We start from the raw sequence: 24,336 nt of genomic DNA, 5'->3' as shown, positions 1-24,336 counted from the left end.
CATCATGGCTACTATGACTTAGTAGCCATGATGGTCATAGTAGCCATGATGGTCATAGTAGCCATGATGGTCATAGTAGCCATGATGGTCATAGTAGCCATGATGGTCATAGTAGCCATGATGGTCATAGTAGCCATGATGGTCATAGTAGCCATGATAGTAGCCATGATGGTCATAGTAGCCATGATAGTAGCCGTCATAGTAGCCATGATGGTCATAGTAGCCATGATGGTCATAGTAGCCATGATGATAGTAGCCATGATGATCATAGTAGCCATGATGATCATAGTAGCCATGATGATCATAGTAGCCATGATGGTCATAGTAGCCATGATGGTCATAGTAGCCATGATGGTCATAGTAGCCATGATGGTCATAGTAGCCATGATGGTCATAGTAGCCATGATAGTAGCCATGATGGTCATAGTAGCCATGATGGTCATAGTAGCCATGATGGTCATAGTAGCCATGATGGTCATAGTAGCCATGATAGTAGCCATGATGGTCATAGTAGCCATGATGGTCATAGTAGCCATGATGGTCATAGTAGCCATGATAGTCATAGTAGCCATGATAGTCATAGTAGCCATGATGGTCATAGTAGCCATGATGGTCATAGTAGCCATGATGGTCATAGTAGCCATGATGGTCATAGTAGCCATGATATTCATGATGATTATAGTAGCCATGTTAATCATAGTAGTCATGTTAATCATAGTAGCCACGATAGTCATGATGATCATAGTAGTTATGATTAACCACTGAATTACGGGGAAATGAGATGACTTTCCTCTGCCCCCATTGTGTTACAGTGATATAATAGAGTGCTTTTATTACTACAATAAAGTTGGATGTTTTCCAAAGTGCAGCCGTCTGGATCTGTGGATTGTGCACTATATATAAAGTTAGGGCCAGTTCACACCACATGCAGTCCAGTGGTTTTTTTTTTTTTCCTGCATCAAAAACACATGGAAAGTCGGTTATACGGTTTTCAATAGCATAGTTCACACCAGTGCTTGCAGTTTCAGGGCGTTCCGGTTACAGAAAAAAAACACATCAGAAACGCACATGTAGAAAAGCATCTGGATTGCATCCAGACTGCGTTTCTTTCTATGGTGTGAACTGGCCCTTAAACAAACAGGGCTGGCCCCCCCAAATTTCTGAAGGGTGTGGAGGAGTGGAGGATAGTGGCGCTTGGCCCACCAGGAGCAGCATTTTGCTATCGAATGTTTCACAGACTGGAGTTCTGCTTTAAACTGGGGGGGGGGGGGGGTAGGGGGGGGGGTTACCACATAGTTGCCATGTCTAAGGTGCAAAGACACTGTATTAAATAAACCTCATTTATCAAAGAGTCAAAAGTAAGGACGGCCTGCGTGACCCAATGTGATCGGGCTTTGTGTGCGATTTTGTTTTGACGTTTCCAGAGCTCCTCTATAGGAAAGTATAGGCATGTTCCTTTTTTTTTTTTTTTTTTTTTTTTTTAAAAACAAAAAAAAACCCAGGGTTTAAGGCTACGTTCACATGTGGGCGTAGCGGATCAGGGCAGAATCACCGCGATTCCGCCTGCGATACGGAAATCATTTCAAATCGCGGGACGCCTGTGCGTTGCCCGTGATTTGCAATGGCTCCCCATACGCTGTGCGATGTTGCCGCGGTTTCCCCCTGCCGAATCGCGGTAACATTGCGCAAACAAAATCGCGGGACGCATGACGCCCAAAAAAGGTACAAGAGCTTCTTTGGGGCGTTATGCGTCCTGCTATTCTGTTTGCGCGATGTTACCGCGATTCGGCAGGGGGAAATCGCGGCAACATCACACAGCGTTTGGGGTGCTATTGCAAATCACGGGCAATGCACAGGCGTCCCGGGATTTACAATGATTTCTGGATCGCGGGCAGAATCGCAGTGATTCTGCCTGCGATCCGCTACGCCCACATGTGAACGTAGCCTAAATCCCCTTTAATGAATACTAATACATTTTTATTATGTTTTATATAAGTGTGTGTGGTCTTCCATATTGGGCCTGGAAGTGCCGGTTCACACATATGCGATGCAGGAAACCTGCGAATACACTGCGGGTTCCCGCATCGCATTAAAATCGCAGGCAGTTCACACTGCCATATGCAAATCGCTGGGAGTGTCAATACAAAGTTAACGGCACCCCCAGATCAAATCGCATATCACAGTGCGGACTGTCAGTTCGGACATGAATCGGATCGCATACGTGTGAGCCACCATGCGATCCGATTCGGTTGTGGACCCAAAAAAGGGTCCTGTGCGAGTTGTGTCCCAATTCGATGCAAATCTGTATGGCTGAATTCGCATCACACAGACATTGCATGTGATTTTCCGAATTATATGTGATGTCTGATGTCATAGTGTGAGCCGGAACAAAAGTCGATTTTTTTTTAGGTTGTGGTTGAGTTGGTCAACCTTCATCTTCTGTTGGATTTCTAACAGTGCAAACTCGAGGCCCAGTATTCACGTAACAAAAAATGCCTGATGAAGGCGCAACGCATGCTCTGAGCGCGCGCATTCCCCTGCTCATACCGGACGTGACGACATCTATTGAGGTGGAGGCGCCGAAGATCCAGGAAGTGCCGGGAACCACGACACAGCCGGGGGCCAATGGCTGCACTCCTTTCCTCCTACTCCACCACCACTTACTTCCCTGTGCATCCTTACCAACATCTTGTGAGTTACATATACGGTTTGCTCAATAAAATGTTTTTTTACTACACTTAGATGGCGCTGCTCTTTTCCCCTACCCTTGTCTGTTCACAGAGTTTCTTCTAGCTCTTTTCAGAGCTGGCAGCCGTCCTAGCAGTGTAGTCATCACCCAATAGACTTCATTATAAGGACTTCCTTAAGGTAGGGTGACCAGAAGTCCCGGGTTTCCAGGGACAGTCCCGGGATTGAGGACGCTGTCCCCGGACCAAGTCTGTCCCCGGGATCAGGGCCGGATTAATGTAGACAGGGCATCCCATGCTGGCTGAGCAACAGCCTGGTGGCTCAGATGCAGACGCCCCCTGCTGGACGATCTCACTGACGCTCCTGCTGCTGTTCAGTAGAGGAGAGGCAGAGCCACAAATTTACTGTGTGGAGGGCTGAGACCAGGAGGTGAGCAGATTGGGGGGGGGGGTTGTAGTTTGTATACAGATGAGGGCAGTGGGGGAGGAGGGGTCAGAGCTGATGCAGCTGCATGGAGAGATGGAGAGTTTAGCTGTTGTGGGGGAAGGGCTAAGAGGTGGCTGCAGAGATAATCTGTGAGAGAAGGGTGCAGTGGTGAGCTATGGATGTGGGGGCAGAAGTGTCCTCTGTGCATAGCAAACCTCTGATCCCTGCAGTCTATGCCCAACACCCTCCTTTATATTAAGCAGTCCTTTGCCCTACACTCTGTGTATTATGTAGTCCTGCGCCCAGCGCTCTGTGTATTATGCAGCCCTGTGCCCAGCGCTCTGTGTATTATGCAGCCCTGTGCCCAGCGCTCTGTGCATTATGCAGTCCTGTGCATTATGCAGTCCTGTGCCCAGCGCTCTGTGTATTATGCAGCCCTGTGCCCAGCGCTCTGTGTATTATGCAGCCCTGTGCCCAGCGCTCTGTGCATTATGCAGCCCTGTGCCCAGCGCTCTGTGCATTATGCAGCCCTGTGCCCAGCGCTCTGTGCATTATGCAGCCCTGTGCCCAGCGCTCTGGGCATTATGCAGCCCTGTGCCCAACGCTCTGTGCATTATGCAGCCCTGTGCCCAGCGCTCTGTGCATTATGCAGCCCTGTGCCCAGCGCTCTGTGCATTATGCAGCCCTGTGCCCAGCGCTCTGTGTATTATGCAGTCCAGTGCCCAGCGCTGTGTATTATGCCGCCCTGTGCCCAGCGCTCTGTGTATTATGCCGCCCTGTGCCCAGCGCTCTGTGTATTATGCCGCCCTGTGCCCAGCGCTCTGTGTATTATGCCGCCCTGTGCCCAGTGCTCTGTGTTCTATGCAGTCCTGTGCCCAGCGCTCTGTGTTCTATGCAGCCCTGTGCCCAGCGCTCTGTGTTCTATGCAGCCCTGTGCCCAGCACTGTGTATTATGCAGTCCTGTGCCCAGCGCTCTGTGTATTATGCCGCCCTGTGCCCAGCGCTCTGTGTATTATGCAGTCCTGTGCCCAGCGCTCTGTGCATTATGCAGCCCTGTACCCAGCGCTCTTTTTCTGCAGTCCTGTGCCCAGCGCTCTTTGTATTATGTAGTTCTGTACCATTCGCCAATAAATATAAATAAATATGTCCCCGGATTGCATTTTAAAAATCTGGTCCCCTTACTTTAAGGACGTGCACTATTGTGAAGAGCGTTGATCCTCACATACTGCGTTGTGCAGTCCCCGTCCCTCCCCATTTCCATCATGCTCACTGTGCGCTGATTATTTTATTTGTTGTACGTAATAAAAAAAATGGCGGACCCCTACCTCTGAATGTCGCTGGTGGAGGGCGTTATATTCTTTCTTCAGCTCTGCCTCTCTCTCCTCCAATCGACTAACTGTAAAGATGAATAGATTACTCGGTGTCGTTCATTTTTACAGCTAAAAAAAAATGCAAACAAAGAAAATCACAAGGAAAATGGAAAAGTTGCTGTGAAACAGTAAAGAGATTTGTGCAGAGAACGGGGCGGTGGATTTATAGAATGTTCTGGTAATGGCAGAGCTGCATCAGGTTGTCTGTAGAAATGAAAACCACATTGGCTTAAATTCTAGGACCATCCTCATTCCAATCCCCCTGTATGCCAGGAGAAGTATGGGGTCCAACACCGACCCATACCAACCCACATGTGACTCCAGACCAATAGAAAAATATTATATATGGAATACTACCAGTATCTCCTCCAAGTCCATCGGAGCGCCTCACACAATGCTCGTTAGACTGATTTCCTATACTACCCGCAGTACTGAAGGGGGCGCCATTTTACCTGGAACATCTACTCTACTATGGCCCCAAGTCACACCACTTTAACCACTTTACCACCGGAGGATTTTGCTGTCTTACGTCTCGGCCACTTTTTGCGATTCGACACTGTGCGACTTTAACGGACAATTGCGCGGTCATGCAACGCGGTACCCAAAACGAAATTTACGTACTTTTTTTCCCACAAACAGAGCTTTCTTTTGGTGGTATTTGATCACCTGTGCGATTTTTACTTTTTGCGCTATAAACAAAAAAAAGAGCGACAATTTTGAAAAAATAACAATATTTTTCACATTTTTTTATATGAAATTCCCCCCCCCAAAAAAATGTAAAAATCAAAATTTTTTATCATTTTAGGCCAATTTGTTTTCTGCTACATATTTTTGGTAGAAAAAAATTGCATTAAGCGTATTTTGATTGGTTTGCGCAAAAGTTATTGCGTTTACTAACTACGGGAAAGATTTGTCTTTTGTATTTTTTTTTACTAGTAATGGCGGCGATCTGCGATTTTTTTTTTTTTTTTTTAGCAGGACTGCGACATTGCGGGAAAGATTTCTGTCATTTTTGGTGTTTTTTTTTTTTTTTAACGAGTAATGGCGGCGATCTGCGATTTTTTTTTTTTGCGGGACTGCGACACTCCAGCGGACAGATCGGACCCTTGACTGACATTTTTGACACTTTTGGGGGTACCAGTGACATTACTACAGTAATCAGTGCTATACATATGCACTGTTACTGTAAAAATGACACTGGCAGGGAAGGGGTTAATTTTTATTGGAGAGGGAGGGGTTAATGTATGCCTGGTGCTTACTGACGTGTGTGGGGGGGAGGTGACTGAGTGACACAAGGACAGATTGCATGTTCAGCTATGCTGAACCCTGCAATCTGACCCTGTCTGTCACTTAGGAGATCCGCCCGCTTTGTTTACACAGGCGGGCGGATCTCCACACTCGATTCCCTGACGATCGGGGAAGAGCAGCGGTGATCACCGCCTCTCCTCCCCTGGCCCGACTCCCGCTGTGACTGAATACAGCAGGAGCGGGCCTCCGGTGGCGCGCGCGCCGCCCACGAGGGGAGGAGTCCAGCGACGTAGGTCTACGTCCCCAGACGTTAGCGAGCCACTTTGCCGCAGTAGCAGCTCAGTGAGCAGCGGTAAAGTGGTTAAAGAGGAACTAAACCCTCCTCTGCAACTTGTGCCTATAGATCAGTGATGGTGAACCTTGGCACCCCAGATGTTTTGGAACTACATTTCCCATGATGCTCATGCACTCTGCAATGTAGTTAATCATCATGGGAAATATAGTTTCAAAACATCTGAGGTGCCAAGGTTCACCATCACTGCTATAGGTGATCCTATGATATGGCTTACCTATAGGTACTGTAAATATCTCCTAAACATGTACCGTTAAGGAGATATTTACCTTACATGCAGCCAGTGACGTCACTGGCGCATGCGCTCTGAAGGAACGGCCGCTCATGCTGTGAAAGTCGGCTTCCGCGCGCATGCGCGGGAGTGACGTCACTGCGGCTCCAGCCAATCAGATGGCCGGATGCCACAAACCCGGAAGAAGAGCGGCCGAACATGTGGCCCATGAGGGAGGTGAGTGAGTGGCACTGCAGGGCTTCGTTCTAAGGTAAGTATTTCATAATGAGCTAGTATGCGATGCATACTAGCTCATTATGAGTTTTATGAGTTTTTCTTTCAGAGGTTTACAACCTCTTTAACGTCCCACTTGGCCAACGAGGCCTGGGACAATCCAGTGCACGGAACAACTCATCACCACCTCATCCATCCAAACTCCCAATAACTCAGCTTGACAAAATCCTAAACATAAAAACAAACTGATCCAAAAAAAGAAAAAAAAAAAAAAAAGAAGAAAAAAAAATGAAATAAGAAAAAAAGATCAAAAGAAAAAAAGAGAAAAAAGAAAAAAAGATCAAAAGAAAAAAAGAGAAAAAAGAAAAAAAAAAAAAAAATGAAATAAGAAAAAAAGATCAAAAGAAAAAAAGAAGAAGGACAGTGAGAGGGGGAGGTGTAATTCTAAACTCCAAGAAAGCAGCCACTGACTAGAAAGATACTGCAGAGCTCTTCTATACTTGGAGATGTTATCAAACCTCAAAGACACTTCCTGAGCCTGTACAGACTGAGCATAGATCATCAAGGAATGGTGACCGCACACCGATAGTTGAAATCAAAATTTACGAGTATGTTTATTCTTCATCACAGGTATCAATACAAGACTGGTAGGACATGGGACAAGTAAAAGGTTGACACGTTTCACGACAAAATAAGTCGCTTACTCATAATGCTTAACCGCTTTTTGGGGAGCCGGCCTCAGACAGCCCCACCATAGAGAGGAGCCGGCCTCAGACAGCCCCACCATAGAGAGGAGCCGGCCTCAGACAGCCCCACCATAGAGAGGAGCCGGCCTCAGACAGCCCACCATAGAGAGGAGCTGGCCTCAGACAGCCCCACCATAGAGAGGAGCTGGTGTTGTAAAATTTTGTCGGACCCGTGAAAAAAAAAAAAAAAAAAAAAAAAAAAAAAAAAAAAAAAAAAATCGGACCTCGTCACTTCCGGTGACAGAGCATCACAAAACAGCTGATAGGAGTCGTCCGTGCGCATGCGCAGAAGACATTTTTCGAGGTTTGGAAAAATTATAACAGAGAGCGGACAGCTGATTGAGAGAAGGCGGGGCTGAGGTGCGACGGAGGACGGAGGACACCGCCGCGTCATCGAGACATTAGGGAGGGAGGCACATATGCAGAGCTGGCGGAGGAGGCGGGACGGAGGTGCGGCCGTGTAATAAATGCAGGGCTTAAGCGACTCCTTGTTTTATTATCTTTAGTAATTATCGTATTATTTATCCTTCGGATTTCATTACATTTAGTATTTCTATAATACAAAATAAGAAATACTAAATGTAATGAAATCCTAAGGATAAATAATACGATGATTACTAAAGATAATAAAACAAGGAGTCGCTAAAGTCCTGCATTTATTACACGGCCGCACCTCCGTCCCGCCTCCTCTATTGAGCTCTGCAGATGACGCGGCGGTGTCTTCCGTCCCACCTCAGCCCCGCCTGCTCTCATTCAACTGCCCGCTATGGGTTATAAGTTTACCAAACCAAGATAATGTCTTGTGCGCATGCGCACTTGAGACTCCCATAACCGGAAGTGACGAGGTCCCGATTTTTTCACGGGTCCGAGAAAATTTTAGAACACCGGACTCAGACAACCCCACCATAGAGAGGAGCCGGCCTCAGACAACCCCACCATAGAGAGGAGCCGGCCTCAGACAACCCCACCCTACAGAGGAGCCGGCCTCAGACAACCCTACCCTACAGAGGAGCCGGCCTCAGACAACCCTACAGAGGAGCCGGCCTCAGACAACCCCACCCTACAGAGGAGGCGGCCTCAGACAACCCTACCATACAGAGGAGGCGGCCTCAGACAGCCCCACCATACAGAGGAGGCGGCCTCAGACAGCCCCACCATACAGAGGAGGCGGCCTCAGACAGCCCCACCATACAGAGGAGGCGGCCTCAGACAGCCCCACCATACAGAGGAGGCGGCCTCAGACAGCCCCACCATACAGAGGAGGCGGCCTCAGACAGCCCCACCATACAGAGGAGGCGGCCTCAGACAGCCCCACCATACAGAGGAGGCGGCCTCAGACAGCCCCACCATACAGAGGAGGCGGCCTCAGACAGCCCCACCATACAGAGGAGGCGGCCTCAGACAGCCCCACCATACAGAGGAGGCGGCCTCAGACAGCCCCACCATACAGAGGAGGCGGCCTCAGACAGCCCCACCATACAGAGGAGGCGGCCTCAGACAGCCCCACCATACAGAGGAGGCGGCCTCAGACAGCCCCACCATACAGAGGAGGCGGCCTCAGACAGCCCCACCATAGAGAGGAGGCGGCCTCAGACAGCCCCACCATAGAGGGGAGGCGGCCTCAGACAGCCCCACCATAGAGAGGAGGCGGCCTCAGACAGCCCCACCATAGAGAAAAGCCGGCCTCAGACAGCCCCACCATAGAGAAAAGCCGGCCTCAGACAGCCCCACCATAGAGAAAAGCCGGCCTCAGACAGCCCCACCATAGAGAGGAGCCGGCCTCAGACAGCCCCACCATAGAGAGGAGCCGGCCTCAGACAGCCCCACCATAGAGAGGAGCCGGCCTCAGACAGCCCCACCATAGAGAGGGGCCGGCCTCAGACTTACTTTGATCAGTGGAGTTCTTTGCTTTCAGCTCCAGTTGCCGGATTTGAGACTCCAGATTTTCCAAACGCGTCTGAAGCTCCTTCTTATCCTGTTCTTGTACATCTTCAAATTCTATAAATTTCTGCAGAAAAAAAAAAATAATATGTTAAAAAAAAAAAAAAAATGAATAGAAGATGGCCGCTTGCTAGAAGTGCAGATAGAAAAGGGAAAAAAAGACAGAATCTGAACTAAGGGCCAGTTCACACCACGTGCAGTCCAGTGCGTTTTTTTTCGGGATCAAAAACAACATAGAAATTGGGTTATATGGTTTCTAATGGCATCGTTCACACCAGTGCTTGCAGTTCCGGTGCGTTCCAGTAAAAAAAAAGTAGCACTGTACTGTACTGGATAGCTGTAAAATGCATCAAAAACGCACTGGAAAACGCGTCCTTGGGGCCATTTCACACCACAGAAACGCATTGAGGATGCCTTCCAGATGCTTTTCTGCATGCGCATGTTTGACGCATTCCATTGTGTTTTCCCCCTCCTTTTTTCTTGTGATTGTAAAGTCTATTTTTTTTTCTATTAAAATAAGAAACTTGTGACCCTTCCCTCCTCTGTGCGGTTGGTTTTGCACAGAGCAGCCCAGATCCTCCTCTTCTCAGGTCCCTCCTCTCTGCTCCTGGCCCCTCCCTCCTATCGAGTGCCCCCACAGCAAGCAGCTTACTATGGGGGCACTCAAGCCGAGCTGCAGCTCAGTGTATCAATTCAGACACAGAGCTGGCGTTCGGCCCCACCCCCTCTCCCCTGATTGGCTCACTGACTTTGATTGACAGTATCTCAGCCATTCAGGAGGGAGAGTCCCAGGAAGACTGTGTGACTCGTGGACATCGCCGGACAGAGAGGGGGGCTCAGGCAAGTATAAGTGGGTGCTGGGGGGGGGGGGGGGGGGGCTGCTACACACTGAAGGCTTTTTATCTTAATGCTTCGTATGCACCTTCCTGCCTTAACAACTCTTTTAAATAAGGACATGCGTGTTCCAGTGCATTTTTTTTGTGCGTTTCGGTGCATTTTTGATGCATTTAAAACATTGCAGTACAGTTCAGTGCAGGAAAAATGCAGCATGTGCTACTTTTTTTTCTGGAACTGCAAGCACTGGTGTGATGCATGCCATTGGAAACCATATAACCTAATTTCCATGCGTTTTTTATGCAGAAAAAAAAAATGCACTGGACTGCATGTGGTACGAACTCCCCCTTATTTAAAGTTAGGAAAATTGAGGGAAAAAAAAAAAAATACACAGGACTGCATCAAAAATGCACCGGAACGCATCTGCAACGCGCATGCAGAAAAGCATCCGGAACGCGTTTTCTATGGTGTGAACTGACCCTGAAACCGAGATAATTCAAAGCAACCAATTTCTGCCAGACCCGTGACCGCTTGGCTACATAGAAACACCAGGAATAGATTTTAAAACAATTTACAGAAAACACCCCTCCCCGGGAATATACGGAATAGTTAGAACAGGGGTAGTTGGCAGCAGCACAACCCCGGGACAGTCCCTCCTCTGTACACTAGGGGGCAGCTCAGCACAACCCCCGGGACAGTCCCTCTGTACAATAGGGGGCAGCTCAGCACAACCCCGGGACAGTCCCTCCTCTGTACACTAGGGGGCAGCTCAGCACAACCCCGGGACAGTCCCTCCTCTGCACACTAGGGGGCAGCTCAGCACAACCCCAGGACAGTCCCACCTCTGTACACGATGGGGCAGCTCAGCACATCCCCCGGGACAGTTCCTCCTCTGTACACTAGGGGGCAGATCAGCACAACCCCGGGACAGTCCCTCCTCTGTACACTAGGGGGCAGCTCAGGACAACCCCGGGACAGTCCCTCCTCTGTACACTAGGGGGCAGCTCAGGACAACCCCGGGACAGTCCCTCCTCTGTACACTAGGGGGCAGCTCAGGACAACCCCGGGACAGTCCCTCCTCTGTACACTAGGGGGCAGCTCAGCACAACCCCGGGACAGTCCCTCCTCTGTACACTAGGGGGCAGCTCAGCACAACCCCGGGACAGTCCCTCCTCTGTACACTAGGGAGCAGCTCAGCACAACCCCGGGACAGTCCCTCCTCTGTACACTAGGGGGCAGCTCAGCACAACCCCGGGACAGTCCCTCCTCTGTACACTAGGGGGCAGCTCAGCACAACCCCGGGACAGTCCCTCCTCTGTACACTAGGGGGCAGCTCAGCACAACCCCGGGACAGTCCCTCCTCTGTACACTAGGGGGCAGCTCAGCACAACCCCGGGACAGTCCCTCCTCTGTACACTAGGGGGCAGCTCAGCACAACCCCGGGACAGTCCCTCCTCTGTACACTAGGGGGCAGCTCAGCACATCCCCCGGGACAGTCACAGTCCCTCCTCTGTACACTAGGGGGAAGCTCAGCACAACCCCGGGACAGTCCCTCCTCTGTACACTAGGGGGCAGCTCAGCACAACCCCGGGACAGTCCCTCCTCTGTACACTAGGGGGCAGCTCAGCACAACCCCGGGACAGTTCCTCCTCTGTACACTAGGGGGCAGCTCAGCACAACCCCGGGACAGTTCCTCCTCTGTACACTAGGGGGCAGCTCAGCACAACCCCGGGACAGTTCCTCCTCTGTATACTAGGGGGCAGCTCAGCACAACCCCGGGACAGTCCCTCCTCTGTACATTAGGGGGCAGCTCAGCACAACCCCAGGACAGTTCCTCCTCTGTACACTAGGGGCAGCTCAGCACAACCCCGGGACAGTCCCTCCTCTGTACACTAGGGGGCAGCTCAGCACAACCCCGGGACAGTCTGTCCTCTGTACACTAGGGGGCAGCTCCGCACAATACCGGGACAGTCCCTCCTCTGTACACTAGGGGGCAGCTCACTCCTAGCACACAGAGACCAAGGACAGAGTAAAATAATACAATTAAAAACAGACATCTAAATGTACAGCTTCTTCCCAGCAGCACCACAAGGTAAGAGGGGGGGGGGGGGGGTGCACTGTGATGTAAGGGAGGGTGGGGGGGGAACTCACTTTCTGATGGTGGAGAGGCTCTTGACATCTTATGTAAGGGTAGGGGGCGCTGTGGACATCTAATCTTACAGGTACCGCCGGCCCTTTCAAGGGCAATCATCATGCTAATGCGGCCTGCAATTAAGTTTGACACCCCTGCCCTAAGGGCTCATTTACACGTGCCTTGCACCTTGACGAGCGATCCATGTTTAGCTTGCTCTTCAGTGAGTATGATGAAAAGGAGAATCAGTTTTAACCCCCTAAATTCTGAATTTCTGCCCCACAGCCACATGCGTTCTGTGCGGTTGTGGGGTAGTGGCAGTGCGGCCCCCCCATTCACTTGCGTTCTGTGGATGTTAAAGCTAGTCAAGCACAACAGGGGGTAGAATTCCATATCCACATGCTGCAAACAGCTGTAGAGAAGAGAAGACTGCAGATAAACAGGTACAACTTGTGTAGGAGGATTTATTTCAACTGTGTACCATCTGGGGCCAGTCACTTCACTGAGTATATGTAAGGGTTAACAACCACTCTAAACTGAAAATAAGATGTTTTTTTAAACATCAAAAGAACAAAAAATAAATAAGAAAAAACATTTGATTTGTATGCTGCCCCTTGAACAGGGAGTCCTTCAGGCAGCTGCCAATATGACAATTTGCTGCAATGTATAAAATTAAAAAAAAAGGAACAGAAAGATTACATGACCACCACAATGTGAGAACATCACAAGATGCAGCCTTATGACCGTCATACACCACGCCTGGGGCTCCCGGAGAGATGGGAATCACACATGGTTTACGATGAAGAGATAAAGAGAAATGAGTCATGTGACCTCAAATACAAGAGACCGAAAACAATTGTGTTATAAAAACATATCACAATATAACTAGAGACCAGTGACATCACCGAGACCATTTATATTCATGAGAACATAGCCTATCCATCACTAGAGACCAGTGACATCACCGAGACCCTTCATAGTCATGAGAACACAGCTTATCCAATAACTAGAGACCAGTGACATCACCGAGACCCTTCATATTCATGAAATCATGGCCTATCCATCACTAGAGACCAGTGACATCACCGAGACCCTTCATAGGAGAACGTAGCCTATCCATCACTAGAGACCAGTGACATCACCGAGACCCTTCATATTCATAAGAACACAGCCTATCTATTCACTAGAGACCTGTGACATCACTGAGACCCTTCATAGGAGAACGTAGCCTATCCATCACTAGAGACCAGTGACATCACCAAGACTCTTCATAGGAGAACGTAGCCTATCCGATCATTAGAGACCAGTGACATCACTGAGACCCTTGCTAGGAGGAGAACGTAGCCTATCCATTCACTAGAGACCAGTCACATCACCGAGACCCTTCATAGGAGAGCATAGCCTATCCATCACTAGAGACCAGTGACATCACCGAGACCTTTCATAGAACGTAGCCTATCCATCACTAGAGACCAGTGACATCACCGAGACCCTTCATAGAACGCAGCCTATCCATCACTAGAGACCAGTGACATCACCGAGACCCTTCATAGGAGAACGTAGCCTATCCATCACTAGAGACCAGTGACATCACCGAGACCCTTCATAGAACGCAGCCTATCCATCACTAGAGACCAGTGACATCACCGAGACCCTTCATAGGAGAACGTAGCCTATCCATCACTAGAGACCAGTGACATCACCGAGACCCTTCATAGAACGTAGCCTATCCATCACTAGAGACCAGTGACATCACCGAGACCTTTCATATTCATAAGAACACAGCCTATCTATTCACTAGAGACCTGTGACATCACTGAGACCCTTCATAGGAGAACATAGCCTATCCATCACTAGAGACCAGTGACATCACCAAGACCCTTCATAGGAGAACGTAGCCTATCCATCACTAGAGACAAGTGACATAACGAGACCCTTCATAGGAGAGCATAGCCTATCCATCACTAGAGACCAGTGACATCACGGCACCCTTCATATTCATGAGAACGAAGCCTATCCAATAACTAGAGACCAGTGACATCACCGAGACTCTTCATAGGAGAACGTAGCCTATCCATCACTAGAGACCAGTGACATCACCGAGACCCTTCATAGAACGCAGCCTATCCATCACTAGAGACCAGTGACATAACGAGACCCTTCGTATTCCTAAGAACATCACTAGAGACCAGTGACATAATGAGACCCTTCATATTCATAGAACGCAGCCTATCCATCACTAGAGACCAGTGACATCACTGAGACTCTTCATATTTATGAGAACACAGCCCATCATTTTATACATCCAGTCTGTATAAAAAGGGTGAAGCAGATGTAACCCAATTACCAGCCTTTTGAAAAGTCATCTTTTTAAATCTTCAGCTTTCATTAAAATAATCCCTATTATTCCCGTCATGAAGGTCCTGCTTCAGGCACTTCTTTTTATACGGTGACAACACTGTCACTGATTCACAATTGTTCTCTTGTGTTGTCACCGTGTCACGTGTGCTTCTGAGACTACAGGCGGCTTCCTCAGCACACATGACACAGGCATGGTCCACTGTTCCACCATCAGGCAACCCACCCTAAGAAATGCAGTGCAGCCACTGTTGGGAGTGCCTGTAGACAGGAAGTGGCTGTAAAGAGGCTGCAGGAGATCAACACTGAGATGTAACAAAAGTACGGAAAAATAAAAATAAGTACGATTCTTGCGGTCAGTGTTCTCTTTTAGGCCTCGTTGAGTCACATGGATTGGCATGCTCAGTGGCGGTGGGATTTGGACAGCGAAGGTGAACGTTCGATGACCCCTGCATACGGCTCTAGAAAGGTCCAGGGACACGGCTGGTGAAAAGCTCTCGCTGCCCTCCCCCCCCCCCCTCCCCCAAAATCCTTTTGTGATATTGTCTGAGTGAGCAAAAACCCGTCCAGCATTGTCAGACCCATCACCAGACAGCCGGGACCTTATCCAGGATCTGGGGACACCCTGCCCTCTGCTCACACCACCCTACAGCCTCTCCATTCCCGGCTCTGCGCCTGCACTGGCCACACACAAACACCGACCCAACCACCGTTCCTCGGAGGAGGAGGAGGACGGCACCCCCAACCATCGGAGAACGCCTCCCATTCCAGGTCAGGTATCTCAGCATGTGTGACGGGGGGAGCCCAGTTCTTTTATTTGGGTGGGGGTGCTTTACAGTAGGACACCTGGTGGCCATTTGGGGAATACAACTCCCAGCAAGCCCCTGGGGCCAGCAGCCCATGCTTGGACTTGTAGTCCTACAGTCAGTCTTCAGCCATCACGTGGAGAAGCATGCAGATCTCCAAAAGTACTTGGCGGTAAGTTGCCCCCATCCTCGCCCAATTCCGACCCAAATACTTCAATCATTCGGATTCTTCAGGGGCGGGTCACACCACAAAACCGCACCCCAGATCCGTTCCACAGGCGTGTTTTTAACACGCTTTTAATGCATTTCTAGATTTTCTTGTTTTACTGTACTGGGGGTCCGATGCGTTTTTGAGGGTTGGTTTACACAACAGAAATGCAGTCCAGGTGCGTTCCAAATGGGTTTCTGCATGCGTGTTTTTAAGGCTACATTCACACCGGAGCGTAGCGTTTTCGCGCGTTTACCGCGATTTACAAGCGTTTTTACAGGCGTTTTTTGTGCAGGCGTTTTTAGATTTAATAGAGACCAATGGAAAACGCCTGTAATCTGCCCAAAAAGAAGCTCATGTACTTTTTTGAGTGTTGGTCGTTTTGCTCACAGCGTCAAAACGCTCAGATGTGAACAGGGACCATTGAAATGAATAGGATTTGTCTTGTTGGGCGTTTTGAGAGCTGATCCTAGAGCAGAAAAACTCCCCCAAAACGCCTACATGTGAACGGAGCCTTACACACTTTTAACCACTTTACCACTGGAGGATTTTGCGTCCAGGCCACTTTTTGCGATTCGGCACTGTGCAAAGTTAACTGACAATTGCGCGGACGTGTGACGCTGTACCCATACGAAATTTACGTTCTTTTTTTCCCCACAAACAGAGCTTTCTTTTGGTGGTATTTGATCACCTGTGCGATTTTTACTTTTTGCGCTATAAACAAAAAAAAAAAAAAAAAAGAGCGTAAATTTTGAAAAATAAATATTTTTCACATTTTTATATATGAAATTCCCCCCAAAAAAATGTAAAAATCTAAATTTTTTAAAATTTTTGGACAATGTGTTTTCCGCTACATATGTTTGGTAAAAAAAAAAAAAATCAGCATATTTTGATTGGTTTGCGCAAAAGTTATTGCAAATCTGTAAAGAAAAGCGCACGCAACCTCGGGCAATAACGCTTTAATAAAGGACAATAAAACAGTACATTGGAATTGCACTCACACTTTTCCTTTAAGACAATCGCTTTACAGCATTCCAACAGGAGCTACTCGCTCCTCCCGTCCCTCCAGATGGTGACTCTGCGGTCTCCTCATCCGCGGCTGCCACCGCTGTATCCCCGCTCTCCTTCACTTCCTGTGTTGCCTGGTCACCGGATGCCGGTTCTAGTGCGCCTGCACACTATACCAACGTGATCTACAGCGCCTCAGGAGAGCCTCAGCCAAAGCCGGAGCCACAAGTTGTACGGAGCTGCGAGGTGGGGGATTCAAGACACGGGTGCACTGCCTCTGCTGTTACTATGGACAACGCGTTTCGGAGGCTGAGCCTCCTTCCTCAGGTCCCACCTTGCTTCCTGCTCCCTTCCATAGTAACAGCAGAGGCAGTACACCCGTGGAGGAGCGAGTAGCTCCTGTTGGAATGCTGTAAAGCGATTGTCTTAAAGGAAAAGTGTGAGTGCAATTCCAATGTACTGTTTTATTGTCCTTTATTAAAGCGTTATTGCCCGAGGTTGCGTGCGCTTTTCTTTACAGATTTGAATTGTTTTGATCCGCCCCCCCCCCAGTGGAGTGAGAGAGGAGCAGCAGCAACCAGGACATTTCAGCCAAAAAAAAAAAAAAAAACATACAAACAAAGGAGGTGAATACATGGACAGCGCCATGGGCTGGTGAAGTACTCCTCTTTGTACTTGTTGCATATCAGCATGTGCAGGATCTGTCCTTTTTGATTGCAAAAGTTATTGCGTTTACTAACTAAGGGAAAGATTTTTGTAATTTTTGGTGTTTTTTTTTTTTTTTAACGAGTAATGGCGGCGATGTGCGATTTTTTTTGCGGGACTGTGACATTGATAGATCGGACAGATCGGACCCTTGACTGCCATTTTTGACACTTTTGGGGGTACCAGTGACATCACTACAGTAATCAGTGCTATAGATATGCACTGTTACTGTAAAAATGACACTGGCAGGGAAGGGGTTAATTTTATTGGAGAGGGAGGGGTTAATGTATGCCTGGTGCTTACTAACGTGTGTGGGGGGAGGTGACTGAGTGACACAGGGACAGATCGCAGGTTCAGCTATGCTGAACTCTGCAATCTGTCACTTCCTGTCACTTAGGAGATCCGCCCGCTTGTGTTTACACAAGCGGGCGGATCTCCAGACTCGATTCCCCGACGATCGGGGAAGAGCAGTGGTGATCACCGCCGCTCCTCCCCTGGCCCAACTCCCGCTGTGACTGAATACAGCGGGAGCGAGCCTCCGGCGGCGCCGAGAAGGGGGGAGTGTCTGGTGACGTAGGTCTACGTCGCCAGACGTTATCGAGCCACTGTGCCGCAGTAGAGCAGTGCGGAAGGGGTTAATGCATTCTGGTGTGTTTTTGATGCATTTCTAGATTATTTCCTTTCTTGTTTTTTTTTTCACTGTACTGGGGGTCCGATGCGTTTTTCAGGGCTGCTTTACACACCAGAAACGCAGTCCAGATGCGTTCCAAATGGGTTTCTGCATGCGCATTTTTGGTGTTTTTGATGCCTTACACATAGTTGGTAAAGTGGGGTACACATTAGTAGAAAATCTGCCGAAAATTCCCGTCCGAGGTAAAATCGTACGATTTTCGGTTAGTGTGTACACAACTTTCAGCAGTCGATGCCGACATTTTCAACGAAAAAAAAAAAAAAAAAAAAAAAGGAGGGACAAACACCAAAATTTTTATTGTCCGGCCCCAGACGACCAATTTTCATTTAATGTCTATGCAGTACATCTGCAAAAAAAAAAAATCGGATACGAAAGACAGCGCATGATCTGAAGTTGCTGACGACCCGGAAGTCTGGGAACAAACGTCCCAAAAAAAAAAAAAAAAATTTCATGAACATTTATGCACTGTCAACTAAAAACGGTTATAAACGCTGAGCAAGAGAAAATCGGAGGATATTTCGTCCGATTTCCGTCAAGTAAGTACAGGCCTTTAGGCTGAAAAAAGACACCACCAGTCCTTTGAATGTGTGAATAGGTTTAAAATGTAAATCTCTGTATGTTGGGATCATTAACTACTTCTGGGCCGAGCCCAGTTCTGACACTTGTTGTTAACATGTTAAAATCTGTATTTTTAGCTAGAAAATTACTTGGAACCACCAAACATTATATATTTTTTTTTTAGCAAAGACTATGGAAAATAAAATGGCGGTCGTTGCAACATTTTTTGTCACGCGGTATTGGTGCAGCGGTCTTTAACCACTTCTGTACCGGAAAGATTTGCCCCCTTAATGACCAGGCCCTATTTTGCGATTCGGCACTGTGTTATTTTAACGGACAATTGCGCGGTAGTGCGACGCTGTACCCCAAAAAAATTGATGTCCTTTTTTTTCCCACAAATAGAGATTTCTTTTGGTGGTATTTGATCACCTGTGCAATTTTTACTTCTTGCGCTATAAACAGAAAAAGAGCGACAATTTAAAAAAAAATAGCAATATTTTTCACATTTTTTTTATATGAAATTCCCCCCAAAAAAAAAATAATTTTTAACATTTTAGGCCAATTTGTTTTCTGCTACATATTTTTGGTAAAAAAAAAAATAAAAAAAAAAAAATCGCAATAAGCGTATTTTGATTTTTTGAGCTATAAACAAAAAATAAAAAAAAAAGTGAAAATTCTGAAAAAATATATATTTTTCACATTTTGCTATATGACATTCCAAAAAAAAAAAAAAAAAAAAAAATTAAAAAATCTAAAATTTTACATTTTAGGCCAATTTGTCTTCTGCTACATATTTTTGGTAAAAAAAAAAACCCAATAAGCGTATTTTGATTGGTTTGTGCAAAAGTTATCACGTCTACTAACTACGGGAAAAGTTTGTAATTTTTATTGTTTTTTTTTTTTTTTTACTAGTAATGGCGGCGATCTGCGATTTTTTGCAGGACTGCGACATTGCGGTGGACAGATCGGACCCCTAACTGACATTTTTGACACTTTTGGGGGGGACCAGTGACATTGCTACAGTAATCAGTGCTAAAATAATACACTGTTACTGTACTAATGACACTGGCAGGGAAGGGGTTAACATCGCGGGTGATCAAGGGGTTAAAAGATAGATTATATATATATATATATATATATATATATATATATATATATATATATATATATATATATATATATATATATATATATATATATATATATATATATATATATATATATACACACACACACATACACACACATACATACACATACAGTGGGTACGGAAAGTATTCAGACCCCCTTAAATTTTTCACTCTTTCTTATATTGCAGCCATTTGCTAAAATCATTTAAGTTCATTCTTCTTCCTCATGAATGTACACATAGCACCCCATACTGACAGAAAAACACAGAATTGTTGACATTGTTGCAGATTTATTAAAAAAGAAAAACTGAAATATCACATGGTCCTAAGTATTCAGACCCTTTGCTCAGTATTTAGTAGAAGCCCCCTTTTGATCTAATACAGCCAGGAGTCTTTTTGGGAAAGATGCAACAAGTCTTTCACACCTGGATTTGGGGATCCTCTGCCATTCTTTCTTGCAGATCCTCTCCAGTTCTGTCAGGTTGGATGGTAAACGTTGGTGGACAGCCATTTTTAGGTCTCTCCAGAGATGCTCAATTGGGTTTAAGTCAGGGCTCTGGCTGGGCCATTCAAGAACAGTCACGGAGTTGTTGTGAAGCCACTCCTTCGTTATTTTAGCTGTGTGCTTAGGGTCATTGTCTTGTTGGAAGGTAAACCTTCGGCCCAGTCTGAGGTCCAGAGCACTCTGGAGAAGGTTTTTGTCCAGGATATCCCTGTACTTGGCCGCATTCATCTTTCCCTCGATTGCAACCAGTCGTCCTGTCCCTGCAGCTGAAAAACACCCCCACAGCATGATGCTGCCACCACCATGCTTCACTGTTGGGACTGTATTGGACAGGTGATGAGCAGTGCCTGGTTTTCTCCACACATACCGCTTAGAATTAAGGCCAAAAAGTTCTATTTTGGTCTCATCAGACCAGAGAATCTTATTTCTCACCATCTTGGAGTCCTTCAGGTGTTTTTTAGCAAACTCCATGCGGGCTTTCATGTGTCTTACACTGAGGAGAGGCTTCCATTTGGCCACTCTGCCATAAAGCCCCGACTGGTGGAGGGCTGCAGTGATGGTTGACTTTCTACAACTTTCTCCCATCTCCTGACTGCATCTCTGGAGCTCAGCCACAGTGATCTTTGGGTTCTTCTTTACTTCTCTCACCAAGGCTCTTCTCCCCCGATAGCTCAGTTTGGCCGGACGGCCAGCTCTAGGAAGGGTTCTGGTCGTCCCAAACGTCTTCCATTTGAGGATTATGGAGGCCACTGTGCTCTTAGGAACCTTAAGTGCAGCAGAAATCTTTTTGTAACCTTGGCCAGATCTGTGCCTTGCCACAATTCTGTCTCTGAGCTCTTCAGGCAGTTCCTTTGACCTCATGATTCTCATTTGCTCTGACATGCATTGTGATCTGGAAGGTCTTATATAGACAGGTGTGTGGCTTTCCTAATCAAGTCCAATCAGTATAATCAAACACAGCTGGACTCAAATGAAGGTGTAGAACCATCTCAAGGATGATCAGAAGAAATGGAAAGCACCTGAGTTAAATATATGAGTGTCACAGCAAAGGGTCTGAATACTTAGGACCATGTGATATTTCAGTTTTTCTTTTTTAATAAATCTGCAACAATGTCAACAATTCTGTGTTTTTCTGTCAGTATGGGGTGCTATGTGTACATTCATGAGGAAGAAGAATGAACTTAAATGATTTTATCAAATGGCTGCAATATAACAAAGAGTGAAAAATTTAAGGGGGTCTGAATACTTTCTGTACCCACTGTATATACATACACACATATATATATATATTCAAATGGCTGCCACTGCACGCAAATCAGGGCTAAAAAAAAAATGGGCTCGGGTGCACAGCAGAGACTGCAACACATATGAACCAAAAAAGGAGGAGAGCGGCACTCACGGGTCTTAAATGGTGAACGCACAATGACAGTTTTAATCTATATTATATATATATATATATATATATATATATATATATATATATATATATATATATATATATATATATATATATATATATATATATATATATATATATATATATATATATATATATATATATATATATATGGGATAAGAATTAGAAATGATGGGTCAGCTTTATAGAGAAGGGAATTAAAAGTTTTCTATAGGAATGCACTCAATAAAAAAGCACACACATGGCTTCTGATTGGCTGCTGTCCATTCCTGCGCAGTGCACATTGCAGGGAGTGACACGCACAATGGTGCAGTCAGGGTGCAGACACATGTGGCAGGGCTCACAGGCAGCCAGGTCCTTGGCTCTGGTCCCATTGATGACTGTCACTGGGACCCATTCCAGAAAAAGCCGCCACCCCAGGGGATGACATCATCACACCTCCGGACCCTTCATAGGCCTGGGTGACACAGCTGGGTGACAACAGCACAGCCTGTGAGCAGGCCGCAGACAGGAATGTGGAAACAACGCCAGACCGACAGAGGAAAAAACTGCGCCACTCCCATCGCCAGCGCTCAACAAATCTCCAACACAACACTCCGAGCAGCAAACTCTCCCTTTAATCCCCCCCCCCCCCCCCCACCTAGAAAACCGCCAGCCCTGGGTGGTCAGATTTTATCACCAATAAAAAATGCTCTGAATCACCCAAACCTACAGGAGTTCGAAAAATTTTATAAAAGATGAGAAATAAAGTTGTGGTGCTGAGGGGGAAGACAATTCCCTGCGCACAACTTGACTTCCTGTCCAGTAAACTCAGCGAGGAGTCTATTAATATCCGCACCCCCCAGAGACCACAGCTGTCCACGTCTCCGTGGCTGTAATAACCTGCGCAGGCGGCGGAAGGGTTAATAACCAGACTCCGCACTCCCCGGGGAGGAAATTCCCAGACTTAAAGAAACAGATGGCCGCCGCGAAACCACTGACAGCGCCGCTAATAGCCCAATTTATTAACGGTCTGCATCTCAGTCACAACAAACGCACGGCGGCGGCGATTAATGCACATTGCAGATGGAAACTCATAAAATGATGAAAAAAAAAAAAAGTCAGGAAAATTTCGATCATATCGAGTAATGAGAGAGTCAGATTAAAAGAGAACCTGTCCCCGCCCCCCAACACTGGACACGTACGGCGCATCCGCCCCCCCAACACTGGACACGTACGGTGCATCCGCCCCCCAATACTGGACACGTACATCGCATCCGCCCCCCAATACTGGACAAGTACATCGCATCCGCCCCCCAACACTGGACACGTACGGCGCATCCGCCCCCCAATACTGGACACGTACAGCGCGCATCCGCCCCCCCAACACTGGACACGTACAGCGCGCATCCGCCCCCCCAACACTGGACACGTACGGCGCATCCGCCCCCCAATACTGGACACGTACATCGCATCCGCCCCCCAATACTGGACAAGTACATCGCATCCGCCCCCCAACACTGGACACGTACGGCGCATCCGCCCCCCAATACTGGACACGTACAGCGCGCATCCGCCCCCCAATACTGGACACGTACAGCGCGCATCCGCCCCCCAATACTGGACACGTACATCGCATCCGCCCCCCAATACTGGACACGTACAGCGCGCATCCGCCCCCCAATACTGGACACGTACATCGCATCCGCCCCCCAATACTGGACACGTACATCGCATCCGCCCCCAACACTGGACACGTACAGCGCGCATCCGCCCCCAACACTGGACACGTACAGCGCGCATCCGCCCCCCAATACTGGACACGTACATCGCATCCGCCCCCCAATACTGGACACGTACATCGCATCCGCCCCCAACACTGGACACGTACAGCGCGCATCCGCCCCCAACACTGGACACGTACAGCGCGCATCCGCCCCCCAATACTGGACACGTACATCGCATCCGCCCCCCAACACTGGACACGTACATCGCATCCGCCCCCAACACTGGACACGTACAGCGCGCATCCGCCCCCAACACTGGACACGTACAGCGCGCATCCGCCCCCCAATACTGGACACGTACATCGCATCCGCCCCCCAATACTGGACACGTACATCGCATCCGCCCCCCAATACTGGACACGTACATCGCATCCGCCCCCCAATACTGGACACGTACATCGCATCCGCCCCCCAATACTGGACACGTACGGCGCATCCGCCCCCCAACACTGGACACGTACGGCGCATCCGCCCCCAACACTGGACACGTACGGCGCATCCGCCCCCAACACTGGACACGTACGGCGCATCCGCCCCCCAATACTGGACACGTACATCGCATCCGCCCCCCAACACTGGACACGTACATCGCATCCGTCCCCCAACACATACAGCGCATCCGGAAAGTATTCACAGTGCTTCGCTTTATCCACATTTTATGTTATGTTACAGCCTTCATCCAAAATGGATTAACCACTTCTGTTTTACCCCCTTAATGACCAGGCGATATTTTGCGATTCGGCACTGCGTTACTTTAATGGACAATTGCAATAAAATTGACGTCCTTTTTTCCCCACAAACAGAGCTTTCTTTTGGTGGTATTTGATCATCTGTGCGTTTTTTATTTTTTTGCGCTATAAACAAAAAGAGCGACAATTCTGAAAAAAAAAATATATATATATATTTTTCACATTCTGCTATATAACATTCTTAATAAAAAAAATTAAAAAATCTAATTTTTTTTAACATTTAGGCCAATTTGTTTTCTGCTACATATTTTTGG

The 24,336-nt window shown here is 47.6% G+C and overlaps 1 protein-coding gene across 3 annotated transcripts in view; it reads right to left on the bottom strand.

The window, feature by feature from the left end:
- SPAG9 (sperm associated antigen 9) overlaps window positions 1-24,336 on the bottom strand; it is a 125,689-nt gene that overhangs the window by 84,292 nt on the left and 17,061 nt on the right. For all 3 annotated transcript variants that reach the window (XM_082272420.1, XM_082272422.1, XM_082272421.1), the window contains exons 2-3: window positions 9,163-9,283; window positions 4,440-4,510 (exon numbers count right to left, since the gene is read on the bottom strand). In XM_082272420.1, the coding sequence (XP_082128546.1) occupies window positions 4,440-4,510; window positions 9,163-9,283 (192 nt within the window). The remainder of the gene's footprint in view (window positions 1-4,439; window positions 4,511-9,162; window positions 9,284-24,336) is intronic.

Source organism: Pelophylax lessonae, assembly GCF_965119305.1.
Source record: "Pelophylax lessonae genome assembly, chromosome: 11".
Taxonomy (NCBI): Eukaryota; Metazoa; Chordata; class Amphibia; order Anura; family Ranidae; genus Pelophylax; species Pelophylax lessonae.
The sequence above is the reverse complement of the archived record's forward strand: the minus strand, read 5'-3'. Positions and strand labels throughout refer to the sequence as shown.